Consider the following 13,575-nt stretch of genomic DNA (forward strand, 5'->3'; position numbering starts at 1 on the left):
TAGACTCTCCAGCAGCCGCATTTGTCAGTCAAAAGAAATAGCCACAATGAAGTCCAATAATATACTTTACGTAGCCCAGCGTATCCTGAATGTTATCGACAGGTAATCGCTATAAAAAAAAAACTAGTGAGCAGTTTTCCATCCTTCCTTCTTTGAGTCTTGAGAATCCCGCGTGCATTGTACACTCACGGCACACCTCAGCGGGCCACAGGTCTGGTGGCCACCTACTGGACATCGCTGGTGCAGAGGTTCGAAGCGAGGCCGTAGCAGGGGGGCGGACGCAATCCCGGCACGGATTCCGGGTGAGCTACGATCAACAGCCGTCTTTTAAAAGGACATATGTAGAAATTCCCAGTTGAGCACAGGGCCCAGCAGCACCTCCGGGCATCTCAGGCGGGGGTGAGGGGGGAGGGGAGGGTGTCAGGGCCCCCGGGCTGGCTGCGACAGATGGGAAGGGCCGGACTGCTGGAGGTCCACACTCCAGCAGAGTCGTAGGGCAGCACCCAGCTGCCCCGTGGGCGCCGGGACCCAGACCTGTCGGCCTCCGGTGCTCCCCACGCTGATACATCCCTCATAGGTGTGCCTAGCAGACAGGAGGGCTGGGGGCATGCGGGGAGCAGCCTGGAATCGCAGATCACGGTCAGAGAGAAAGGGCTGCTGACTGGGCCAAAACGCATCTCCCCAGATCAGCTCAGACAACAGCCACAGAGCCCTGCCTGGGCCCGGGCCCCGTCACATTAGCCATCTGACCGAGCTGTCCTACAGCTGCTCCCCCAGGCCTCGGGCTCCGCCTCCCAAGCCTTCCTTCCCACCATCTGTCGCCTCCCTGGGGAGAGTAAGTCACACACCCCCCCCCTCCCCTCTGAACGGAGTTCAGGTCAGATGCCCTCAAGGGGGAGCACGGTACAGGCCGTATCCTCCCCAGTTCGGCCTCTGAGTGGGGGGGCCCGTGGGGGCAGGGCAGAGGCTGGGCCTCACCTTGAGGAGCAGAGCTATGGATATGTGGCTTCTAGTTCTGTCGAAATGCTCCTACTGAGAAAATCATGTAACTTCTCTCTTTCCTCTTCTAGGGGGACAGGGTGCGGGGGGGATGATGATTCCTTAGATTCTTTTAAGGAGCATCATGATTCCTGCCTCCTAAGGGTTTTTGAGAATCAAAGGAGATCAATAGGAAAACAGCCGGCAACATGGAAAGAATCGCATAAATGTAAATTGTTCTTCATTTTTGTCCAAGCTACTGGGAGATTGAAAGTCTAGGAGGGTTTTCAAAGATTAAAAAGTGCAATATTGGCTGTCGTGCCAGGTACAAGAAGCAGGCATTCTCTTAGCCGGTGGGTGGGAAGGGAAAGTGGAAAATGTCCGTCCAAATGTGAGATGCACTAAACCACCAATTCTAGAAATTTACCCCCAAACATGTGCACAAAAGTGTACTGATATTGAATCCTTGTCTAAGATAGCAAAAGCTTGGGATTACCACCACACCCATTAACAGGGGCATGTTAGATTCACGACTGTCCACCCACACAGAGCCATCCCAGGCCACCTTTAAAATCAGTGGGGTGCCGGGTGCCTGGGTGGCTCAGTCAGTTAAGCGTCCAACTCCTGGTTTCATCTCAGGTCATGATCTCACGGTTTGTGGGTCCAAGCCCCATGTCCGGCTCTGTAGTACAGTTTGGAGACCACTGGGGATTCTCTCTGCTCTCCCCCGCCCCTCCCCCACTCGCTCCCTCTCAAAATAAATAAATAAACTTTAAAAAAATAAAATCAGTGAGGTGGGTCCTTGCATGCAACAGATTGATATGCCAACATGAAATCATTATGTGAAAAAAGCTACCTGTAAAATAGCACGGTTTATAGTATAATCATATTCTTGAGAAAGAAAGAAAGAAAGAAAGAAAGAAAGAAAGAAAGAAAGGGAAGAAAGAAAGAAAGAAAAGAAAGAAAGAAAGAAAGAAAGAAAGAAAGAAAGAAAGAAAGAAAGAAAGAAAAGGAAGAAAGAAAGAAAGAAAGAAAAAAGAAAGAAAGAAAACCCAGGGGCACGGGGGTGGCTCGGTCGGTTAAGTGTGCGACTTCAGCTCAGGTCATGATCTCACGATTTGTGAGTTTGAGCCCCACGTCCCGGCTCTGTGCTGACAGCTTGGAGCCTGGAGCCTGTTTCAGATTCTGTGTCTCCCTCTCTCTTCAACCCTCTCCTGCTCACGCTCTGTCTCTCCCTCTCAAAAATAAATAAACATTAAAAAAAGAAAAAACCCAGTGCCTGTAAGTATGTAAGTACATGGAAAGTATCTGCGAGAATTTACAAGAAACTGTTAACAAAGGTGCCCCGCGGGGGAGTGAGACTGCAGTGGGTACCCTTAATTTTAGTGTATAACCTTCTGTGATAGATATTTTTACCAGTAATGTTTTTATTGTAACAAAAACTCCGATTTTTTTTTTTTTTTTTTGAGAGAGAGAGAGAGAGAGAGAGTGCACATGCGTGCAGAGAGAGACCCTAAGCAGGTTCCACACTCAGCACAGAGCTCAGCTTGGGCTCAGTCTCCCGACCATGAGATCATGACCTGAGCCGAAATCAAGAGTCAGAGGCATAACCGACTGAGCCACATAGGTGCCCCCAAACCCCTGATTTTTAACGTGTACCTCCTAGTTGGAATAATCACACAGTCTTAAGGGTCTGAGACATCTACTCTCCTTGTTTCCCGTTACATAATCTTTGTTCCGATTTACCCCGGGAAGCTGGCATTTTGCACTTTCTTATAGCTGCTGTAGCTCCCGGGTCCCCCCGTCTCCTGCCCCTGTCCTCTTACTGTCTATTCTCAGCATGATTCTTGGAGAATGTGACTCGGCCTGTGCCACTCCCCTGCTGGAACCCTCCAAAGGCTTCTTGTGCCCCAGTAAAATAGAAGGTCCTTAAAGCAGCATACAGGCCCTCTACGATCCTGGCCACGGGGCCCCGCTCCACCTCTCTGACCTCGTCCCCTCCTGTTCTCCAAGCTGCTCTCTCCACTCCAGTGGGCTCTCTGCGGTCTCTCAAACATGCCAGCCACATTCCCTTCTCAGGACCTTAACACCTGTTCCCCACATGGGCCCTTCTTCCCCCACAGCACTCTCTTTGCTTAGAACATTCTTTTACTTCCTTTGACACAGGTCACTTTCCCTGACTACCCTTCCAGAAGAAGACCCCATCTTGCCTCCTTCTCCAAATAAGCACTTTGTGCCACCTATGGTCCCTGACCTGCTAGAAATGCATTTGTATATTGCAACCTAATGTCGCATATTTATTCATGGATTATCTATCTCTACTCACTGGAACGTAACCTCCGGGCCAGAAGGCACTTGCGTGGTTATTAACTATTGAATCCCCAGGGCTTACAACAGTGCCTGGCACACAGTGGGCCCTCGATAAATACAGAAAGAGGGGCGCCTAGGTGGCTCAGTCGTTTGAGCGCCTTACTCTTGATTTCTGTTCAGGTCGTGATCTCACAATTCATGAGTTCAAGCCCCCTGTCTGGCTCTGCACTGACAGTGTGGAGCCTGTTTGGGGTTCTCTCTCTCTCTCTCTCTCTCTCTCTCTCTCTCTGTCCCTCCCCCCACTTGCATGTGCTTTCATGCACACATACTCTCTCTCCCAAAATAAATAAATAAACATATAAAAAATACAGAATGAGTGAGTGAACAAATGATCTCATTTCCAGTCCTCTTGGAGATAAGTAGGCAAGTAATTGATCATAACTGAGTAAGAACAGTGGGTTTTGCTGACAAGAATGAGACCATCAAAGAGGCTGGGAGTGTGGCTGCTTTCGCACTGGGTTTCCCTTACGGAGTGAGTTCAAGCTGGCTTGGTGATGTTTCCCCCGATTTTTCAACAAAGTTATGTCCCGGGTTGGACTCTCTCTTCCTGGCTCCAATCTGCCACTTTCTTAGAGCTCCCTCCTCAAGAACATCACCACCATACGCCACGTTGTGCAGATTGGAAATTCTGAGTATCCTTGACTTGCCCTCTCTCCGTTCCTACGGCCAATTGTCAGTCCAGATCTGCTATCCTCCCCAAATATTGCAATAGTTTCCTCACGGGGATCCTCACCACCATCTTGACCCATAAGACCTCTCACACACAGACACATACACACACACACACACACACACACACACACACATTACTGCTTTATCTGCCTGCTAAAACACTTCCTGTCCTTCAGTCCCCAGAACAGGACTTTTCTTCTGAAGTAGATTTCCCAGGCAGAACCCACCATGCCCTGGATTGGATGCCACCATTGGATTCCACGCCCCACCCCCTAACACCGTATCAGCATTTATCACTAAGAACCTGTGGCCTGAATGTCAATCGGTCCCTCTCCTCCAGAAGACCACAGGGCACAACATGCTAAACCCAGGGCCACGCACCCAAAAAAAGGAATAAGGAGTCTGTCAAGCATCCAGGACAAGGGCTAGATTCAATAGAGTTTGGAAGAAACCACAAAGGCCACGGTGAAAAGAAATCAATAGAGGCCCATTCCGTAGCCCATACTCATTCTCACCCTATTTTCCAGAAGAGTTAAAAGGTGTGAGTGGCGACCACAGTAACAACGACAGCTTCTACTTACGGAAGGCTTACTGTGTGTCACACGTGCCTCTGAGTTCTCAGCGCACATGCTCTCATTTAATCCTCGCAAGAGTCCCGTGGAGTGAGTGCCGTCATTCTTCCCATTTTTTGAGATGAGAAAACTCAAGCCCAGAAAGGGTGAGGCACTGCCTCCAGGTCACACAGCTGGTAGAGGACTGAGCCAGCATGAAAGATTTGACAAACCAGAGTCAGAACTTACCCACTCCATTTTCCTAGCCCACAAGATTGTTGCAACAGCCCCTTCCCGCTCTGTGACAACGAAGCGTGACAAGAGAGGCCATAAGTAATGAGAGCCAGCTCTAGCTCAGTCAGCAACAAACCGTGATTTAGAGACTGTACAAAAGGAGGGGTAGGTTCCATGGCCTGAAGTTTCCTCTGCTTCCCAAGCTCCCTGTGTCTTTATGCATCACGGGTTCCATCCTCCGTCCCAGGACTCTATCTCCTCCTGCCCCAACCAACCACCCATTCGTAAGGAGGGCCACGTCCGCCCCCCGTCCCCCTCAGCAGAACCACCATCACCCCAAGCTTCCACCAGCCCCTCTCTTTGCTGTATCTTATTTGATTTTTATCGTCACCATCGGTACTCTTATTTACAGGACACAATTACCACTAGTTCGTACAAGACATACACATTCTCCCGTTGAAGACACGTTCCATGGAAATCGGACAGCACATTTCTGGAAATCTGCTGCCTGTCAGCGGAGGAATAAGGAGGTTTCTCCTGGTTTCATATAGTTCAAATTCTATTAGGGCAAATATCACGAAAATTGGCATCTTCCACTGGCAAAAGCTGCTAGACAGCAAAAACCAACTTCATGAAGAAAACGATTTCTCTCAGTTTACTTTGCTTCGAACGTTCCTTCAGAAGAGGGTTAAAGACTAAAAAGCAATACGTTGTTACACAGCAATAATGGATTGAGACATTTTATAAACAGACCTACCTTGTAAGGCGGCTGAGGAAGTATCTGAGGATGACATTAAGGGTTGTTCCTTTGTCCGAATTCTGATGCATCCTTAGAAATGACCTTGCGCTTAGCCAACCACTGAGAGAAAGAGAAGAGCCCCAGGAATTACTTATCAATGATACAGTTCATCCGATGATTAATTTGGTTGTCTCCATCAGTAACAGTTTTTTTCTTGCTCGCGCGACATGCCCACGGCCATTCGCCTTGACCTTGGTGTCTTCCAAACTAGGGGACCCAGGCTGAAGGAGCGGCCACCGTCTGAAAGGTCACTGGTGACCACGGCAGAGAAAAGAGCATTTTGGAGGGCTTCAAACCGGCAATTAAATGTCCTAGCCCAGAAGCGACATGTTTAAAGCTCTTAGCATCACGGCAACCCCAGGCACCCCTCCTTGGCCAGACCTGGATCCCACCTAACCACGACGGGTCCGGGAAGTTGACTGTTACCAAGTGCCCGGAAGGAAGAGAGCCAGAAATATTTGGTGAACACGCGTTGGCCTTTTGAAACAATAGTGTCAAAGCTTTCCACTTCTGTGGTGCCACACCGTTTTCAAAGTACCTTCACTAACGGTGTCGCTTGTCCTTCTCCAGTCATACCGACCCACTTTGCAATAAATGTTGATTGAGTGAGTGATCGGTAGAAGGGAAGATACTACGATTCCTGCACGCCTACTAGGAAATCGAGGCTCAGAGGGTCAGTGGGTTGCCCAAGATTCTCAACCGACACATCCTGACGACAAATTTGTTGCCCAGGATGTTCAGCTAAAGAAACAGGCTACATCTCTGAGTTACAACTTGATGATGAGCGAGTCTGTGAGTGAGCTTCCTGACCTTCTGACGTTTATGCCAATGGGCCTCGTGGGTGTTTCTCTAAGGAACAAATGCATTTCCTATGGCCAAGAAAAAAAAGGCTGCGCGTGTGTTGGAAGGGATCAGGGAGGGTTAGAGAATGTCTTGATTCTCTGCCAGCGTGATTTTTTTTTTTTTTTTTTTTGAAACGCAGCAAGTTGGATTCACTATAATAGGAATGCAATTTATAGAGACATGTAGAAGGGAGTGTGGAGATGTGGAAGTTGGCCAGCCAATTCCGATTCCGGGCTCCTCTTAATTTCGGGAAAGAATGCATCAGGGTCTCCGTGTGTGGCCATGAAACACCCAGCCATTCAGCGCGGAGAGAGGACAAAGAGAAGGCTGGCAGGGAAACAGGCTGCCAGCAGGAGAACCTGCTGTAGGAAGCTGGGAAGATGCAGAGACCTGACCCCGCCGCGGGGAGCAAAATCCCGCAGCAGGAATGGGTGAAGTCAGCCAGAGAGGTAGAAGAAGGTTCCCGAGCCGTCACCAGGGATGGTCAGAAGTCTCTGGTTTCGCTATGTAAATGTGTGAGTGACGGTAAAGACCTGCGTTTGGTGTGAAACAAGCATTGTGTTCCCGTTCTCACTCGAACTTTCCTAGCTGGGGGGACTTGGGCATCTGATTTCATCTCTGCACATCAACTTTCTCATCTGTAAACATGAGCATGATGATACTGGGTCCAGCTTCCCAGGTTTAATGGGAGAATCGTCCGGAATAACAGGTTAAAAGCTGTTGGCACGATGGCGATACTAGGGGTCACTTAGTAAGATTGCCATTGTCCAAATGAAATGTTTCTGTAAAAAGAATCGGTGCATTTCTTTTTTTACGTGTACTTATTTATAAGTAATCTGTACACCCATAGTGGGGCTTGACGTTGTGACCCGCGAGATCAAGGGTCGCACGCTCTTCTGGCTGAGCCAGCCGGGAGCCCCGGTGCACACTTTTTAAAGTAAACAAAATGGGGGCGCCTGGGTGGCTCGGTCGGTTGAGCGTCCGACTTCGGCTCAGGTCATGATCTCGCGGTCCGTGAGTTCGAGCCCCACGTCGGGCTCTGTGCTGACAGCGTGGAGCCCGGAGCCTGCTTCGGATTCTGTGTCTCCTCCTCTCTCTGCCCCTCCCCCGCTGGCACTCCGTCTCTCTCATTAACATTAACATAATGTTACGTTAAATAAACAATCAATAAATAAACATTAACAAATTAAGAAAGGAAACAAAATGAACGTTGGACAGGAAGGAAACAGGAGTCCTGGCCTCTTAGCTGGGTGAGGCCCGGGGTGGGGCCTGAGAACCTGCATTTCTAACAGCCTTGCTGATGACGCGGGTACAGCCGGACTGGGACCATACTCTGAGAACCACTGATAAAAGGCCCGGCACTCCCCAGGCCCCAGAGCGAGCCAGGGGTCGGATATGTAGCCTTTTTACCAATAAAAGGGTGCAAGGTTGCAGTTTTCTTGGACTTCTGAAATTTCATAGCCTTGGCCTGGGGTTTTGGGGTATCTCAGGGCTGACCCAACGGCAGCTCTGGTGTCTCAGGGGTTCGCACTGATAGTCCAGGCATGACCAGTGGCTTTCCAGGCCCTCATTCTTCCCTCCTGGTGGCAACTCTCCAGCTTGAGTTTTTGGCTTTGATTCCAGCCATGCTGATCTGTCCTTGCCAGCCTCCCTCCCACGGCCTGGGGCTCCGCCAGCCAGTCCCATCTTTTTGGCCTTGTTCTTGCTAGGTCCTCTTGCAGGGAACAGAGTTCTGGACGTTGAGGGCCGACCCCTGGGCCGACCTCCCCACCCAGCGGGGGCCTGCCCCAGGTCTCTGCAGTCGGGTTTGCCTGCCTGGTTAGACCCAGCTATGCCCTCCTGGCAAGTCTGGTGCCCAGTGGTTCCCATTTCACCGCAGAAGTGGCCTCTGACCCTCGCCTGTCTGGGCCCCTTTTTGTCACCCTGGCCACCTGGTGACCGGGTGTCAGCTCATTCTGTACCCTCCTTTCTCTGCCTTACCCCCAAGAAACTGTCACACCAGAAGCTTGAGCTAAAACAACTAAGACATCATTTCGACAACTCCTTATTGGGCAGGGGCGGCGGAGGTCCTAGCATCTACCCCTGCCCTGTCCTTGCTTGAGCTCTCCTCCCCGCGAGATGCGGGCCAGCTCTGTGGCCTCCCTGCCGCCCGTAACTAAAGGCCCCCAAGTTCCCATCTCTGGCCTGGACATTTCCACCGAGCTCCCGGCACACGGAGCCCCCGCTGACTGAACACCACTACCTGGGTGTCTGGGTTATCTTCACCGGGTTGGCACCCTTTGATTCCAACGGAAGGCCTGGTTTTCCAGCCAAGACTCTCTTCTGCTCCAGGCTTTCTGCTCAGCGAATGCCAGCCACCCCCCACCCCTCCTCCTCCTCCTCCCACCCCCATCCCGACACAGACCCCCCACCCATCCCCCATCTCAGCTCCTGAGCCCAGCCGGAAGTCCTTCTGAAGTCCTCTCTTTCTCGCCCTTCACATCCAATCAACAGGTCCTGACAATTCCACATCTAAAGCCTATCTTGGACATGACCTTCTCACTCTATCCCGCCCACCGGCCATCCCCCTCCCCACCCCCCCCGCCCCCGTCCAGGCCTCATCGTTTCTCATCGGAAGTATAGCAAAGGTCACCCGATGGATCTCCCTGCTTCTATCCCTGCCTGCCTTAGATCTGCCGCGAACACAGGAGCCAGAGTGATCATTTTTTAAAATGTCAGATGATATCGCTTTCAAACGAAAGCAATCCAACCTCTTCCCGTCCCACCAAGACTAAAGTCCAGGCTCCTGAGTCTGGCTACAAGGTCCTCTGTGGTCTGGCCCTGCCCGGCTCGCTCCCTCTCTCCCCACCTTCACTATGCTTCCGCCTTCTTTCTGCTCCTTTAACAAGGATCTCTGTCTCTGTCTCTGTTTCTGTCTGTCTCTCTCTCTCTCCGTAGCTCTTCGGCACTGGTGGCTCCCTTTGCCTGAATCTTTCTTATCCAGAATTTTCCCAGGGCCAGCTCCTTCTAGCCACAGTAGTCCCTCATCAGACAAGCCTTTTCCAACAAGTCTACCCGCTCTCTCTCACAACCGCTGTGCTCTTCTTTCCTAGTAGCTATTACTATCAGATTTTGTTCTTGTTTATTTGTTTGCTTATTGCTGGACACACACACACACACACACACACAGCAATATGCACAACAGCAGACACAACACCACATTACCTGATCAGGAAGAATGTGTCAACCCCAAGATAGAATGGGCCACTCCGAGAATAAAGGTACAGTGGATTTTTAAGCACTCTGCTTTTCCACTCAAGCACATTATCTGCAACAAACATAAAAACAGTTGTCTTTCTGTTTCACAGAAGAAAGTCGTGTGATTTACATTTTCAAAAAAAGCAAGAGGAGCACCTTCGACTTTCATAGTATCGAGGGGATTTCGGGGCGCCTGGGGGGCTCGGCCAGCGAAGCGTCCCACTTCGGCTCGGGTCATGTGTTCGAGCCCCGCGTCGGGCTCTGCGTGCGCTGACAGCTCGGAGCCTGGAGCCCGCTTCGGATTCTGTGTCTCCCTCTCTCTCTCTGCCCCTCCCCCGCTCACTCTCTGTCTCTCTCTCTCTCAAAAATAAATAAACATTAAAAAAAAAAAAGAGGATTTTGTGTATCCCCACAACTTACTGAAGAGAACACAGATCGGAATAAGAAATGGTGACTGAGGCACCTGACAGTATCTGCCACGGAACCACCGTAACTCAGGCTTTGAACTGCTTCCTGTTCTCACGGTGCCCACAGCTCCTGGGGCGGGGGGGGGGGGGCAGCAACATCCCCTTGACCTGGTGCACATCTCCCCCTCCCCCCCCGCCCCGGAACGGCTCCCGTGCTGCTTCCGGAGTGAGGCAGCAGGCCGAGAAACACGGCTTTAACACCGGTGCATAATATCTATCTGTTTATGCTTGACTATCTTTCCAGGAGAAAAAACATGTTAGTTTCTGGCTTCGTCGAGTAGGACAAGAGGGAATCCGGCTCTTTGGACGACGCATGTGTGATCCTCGGGTGTCGCTGTTCACCTGGTCATCAGGTGCCTGGTTTCCACACACGAGGAGGGAGAGCAACTACTGGGCATCGGTTTGGGCCCTCCCAAAACTCACTTGTTGGGGAGGGGGCGGTCACGGCTACGTGTCTAAAACAGAAGGAAGGCTGCAGGCTCGTGTCCCGGGCCCAACACGATCCCCTCGCGCGAAAGCGGCCCTCTTCCTCAACTGCTCATAAAGACCCGTGAGTTCTCCTCACCCAAAGACAGCCAGGCAGTCATCTGACTGGTGTGCCCGGATATGATCCAGAGGAGGCTCAGAGCCCGGATGCCATTCAGTGCAGAGCACACGCCCCCCGGCGTCTCTGTGGTCCAGATGGCCGGCACGTTCTTCTGCCACGAAAAGCATTTCAGAGCGTGCTCCGTGGCTCCTAAAAATCCTGGACGAGAGCACAGGTGTTACCGTCCGCCCTGAAGTGCCTACGTTTCCCCAGCTACAAAACGGGAATCAAAGTCCATCTCATAACCTTAGGATTGTCATGAGGAGCAAAGGAGACACCATCACACCTGCCACACTATTTGAAGCCCAACTGCTCTCATCCCTTCTACGTCCCTTCTTCCGTTTCATGTTTACAAAATTTTTTTTTTTAACGTTTATTTATTTTGGAGACAGAGAGAGACAGAGCATGAACAGGGGAGGGGCAGAGAGAGAGGGAGACACAGAATCCGAAACAGGCTCCAGGCCCCGAGCAGTCAGCCCAGAGCCCGATGCGGGGCTCGAACCCACGGACCGCGAGATCGTGACCTGAGCCCAAGTCGGACGCTTCACCGACTGAGCCACCCAGGCGCCCCTCATGTTTACAAAATTTTGACCGGGCTCGTTGGGATGCATTCCAAACAGCCGGACCTGTGAACCAGGAACCTCCAAAGGAAGGCGCAAGCTGCTCCAAGAGACTCACGGTTTCTCTTGGTTGAAGCTTGGTGCTTAAACATTGCAGGCTCAAGAAGTCCCCGCAGAAATGAGACTTATTTACAAATGAGAGCTGGCGGATAACCAGGCTCTGCAAATCTCAAATCAGTTTCTGAAATGGGGAAATGTAATTGTCAAACCTTCGGAGGTCTCGGCCGTAAATAGGGGTTTTTCCATCGGAGTCGCTCTCCTGTGTGCCTGCCTGAAATCACAGAGCTCACCCTCTCCTCTAGGGGCATTTTCACCGACCGGCCCTTGGCACAGCACGGCCAGTCGTGTCCTGCACCCCGAGCCCCGGCTCCCCTTGGCTCCCCAGAAGCCACGTGCCATGAGAGAGAGAGAAACACACACACAGAACCCGGGCTCTGGCCGGTTCTGCCCTCTCTTCAACCTCTCGGGACCTCTTCCCTCACTTTTAAACTGAGCACCCTTTTTGGCCGGGCTGCGGTGAGCATTTGAGCATATTTGCCAGACATCTGGCCTGACGCCTGCCCACCTTGGCAAGCGAGCCCTGAATGCGTTTTGCTATCATTCGATTTTTTTGTTTTTTGCATCTAAATTCTACTCGTGGCTCCGCTGAACTAGTAGCCGCTTGTAACGGTGTCTGAAAATAACCGGTCTGTAGAGAAGACGGCCTCTCTGAGTCCCTTTCACTCTCTGGTAAGTAGAAAGGATAAACCAAGGGGGATGGGGAAGATCAGTTGAAAGGATGCATGTAGGTCAGAGATTCTCAAAGTAGGGGGTCCCCAGTCCAGCAGCCTCAGTATCGCCCGGGGGGCCTGTTGGAAATGCACGGTCTCAGGCCCCACCCCAGACCCACCGACCCAGAACCTCTGAGGGCCGGGCCCCGCAAAGGTCCTTGTGCTGCGACAAGACCTCCAGGCGCTTCCGGAGTTTGAGAACCAGAGTTTGCGAACCACAAGGTGTCGTGGCGCTTTGAAAGACCTTGTGGCCCCTTTGGATTTTCTCAGCGATTATTACTGTGAGCCCGCTTGAAGTTGACAGACCACACAGTAAGGGCCCTGCCTTCCAGGGGCTAAAATCCATAGCCGTTTGCTTCGTGGAAACTTCCTCCAACACGTGCTGGTATTTTTTCTCATCTAAGTAGGAAAGGGCAGGCTCTTGTAACAGGAAACCTCTCTAAGCGAACGCAGTGATTACTTGGAGGATAAAGAACCAGGAATCTGAAATACCCAATTTGGCTCTAAACTTCTAGGAGACATGGCAGTCTTATGTTGATTTGACTCGCTGGTGAGTGCAAATGTGGACACGGAAAAGATGCTGACCCTAGGGCTCTCTGCATCTCGATTTTTTGTTTCCAAACGTTCAGGATGTGATCGTTTACTCTGATGGTATTAAATCCAAAAAAAAAGTTACAGCAAGAGAACACGGTCCCCCCACTTCCGCCATTTTGAGGCCACAGTTAAACATAGCTGCTGAAAAAGTGAACATAACCTTCGTGTCCTGATCATAGAGAGTCCTGTCTTGGGCCGAAACCCTAACGTTTCGGTGGCTGGGTCCTGACACCAGGTGTCAGGTGCATCTGCCTTAAAACGCCAGGCTCCGTGGCTTAGTCTTCTACCTAATGACAGGCAGCGGTGAATGTCGGTGACTGTAGGCTCACCCTCAGTCTGACAGCTAGAAGCCCGTGGCAGGTGCCTGGAACCCAGCTGACCTCAGCAAGGTCAGTGTTAGCGAGAGGTCTTGGGCAGTTAAAGCCACTATCCTTTCCTCCTTCTGGCTTAAGGGCAGCGAATGAGGAAAAAGGCAACGTAGCAGGAGGATGTAAGTTTCCATTACCTCATTTAATTCCTTCAACAAATCCCACTGTATGTCCCAGTTTTACACATGTGGAACCTGAGGTTCTTAGGGGTCAAACAACCCCACTAAGGACAGAGTTAGAAACCCAGGCAGGATTGAGCAGAGGTCGCTAAGTATGTTCCACGCTCGTGGAACCTTCTCTACATGGCAGCTCGGGAGCCAAGTTCTTGAACAATGTCACATGAGGAGTGACTGAGGGGCTCTGAGACTATGACAGGAGAAGCGATCATAACTGTCCCCAGTATCTGATGAAACAAGAGAGTAAGTAGGAGGGCAAAACAAGGGCCCATCGGTAGAAATGACAGAGCAGGGACTGCTGAGTGGCCCA

The 13,575-nt window shown here is 51.2% G+C and overlaps 1 protein-coding gene across 1 annotated transcript in view; it reads right to left on the reverse strand.

The window, feature by feature from the left end:
• The window catches only part of LOC131490010 (O-acyltransferase like protein-like), a 29,283-nt gene extending 19,542 nt beyond the window's left edge, over window positions 1-9,741 (reverse strand). The window contains exons 1-2 of the mRNA XM_058691934.1: window positions 9,652-9,741; window positions 5,563-5,664 (exon numbers count right to left, since the gene is read on the reverse strand). Coding sequence (XP_058547917.1) covers window positions 5,563-5,633 — 71 coding nt within the window. The 5' untranslated portion in view covers window positions 5,634-5,664; window positions 9,652-9,741. The remainder of the gene's footprint in view (window positions 1-5,562; window positions 5,665-9,651) is intronic.
• Window positions 9,742-13,575: the final 3,834 nt, after the last annotated feature.

This window comes from Neofelis nebulosa, chromosome 11, assembly GCF_028018385.1.
Source record: "Neofelis nebulosa isolate mNeoNeb1 chromosome 11, mNeoNeb1.pri, whole genome shotgun sequence".
NCBI classification, from domain to species: Eukaryota; Metazoa; Chordata; class Mammalia; order Carnivora; family Felidae; genus Neofelis; species Neofelis nebulosa.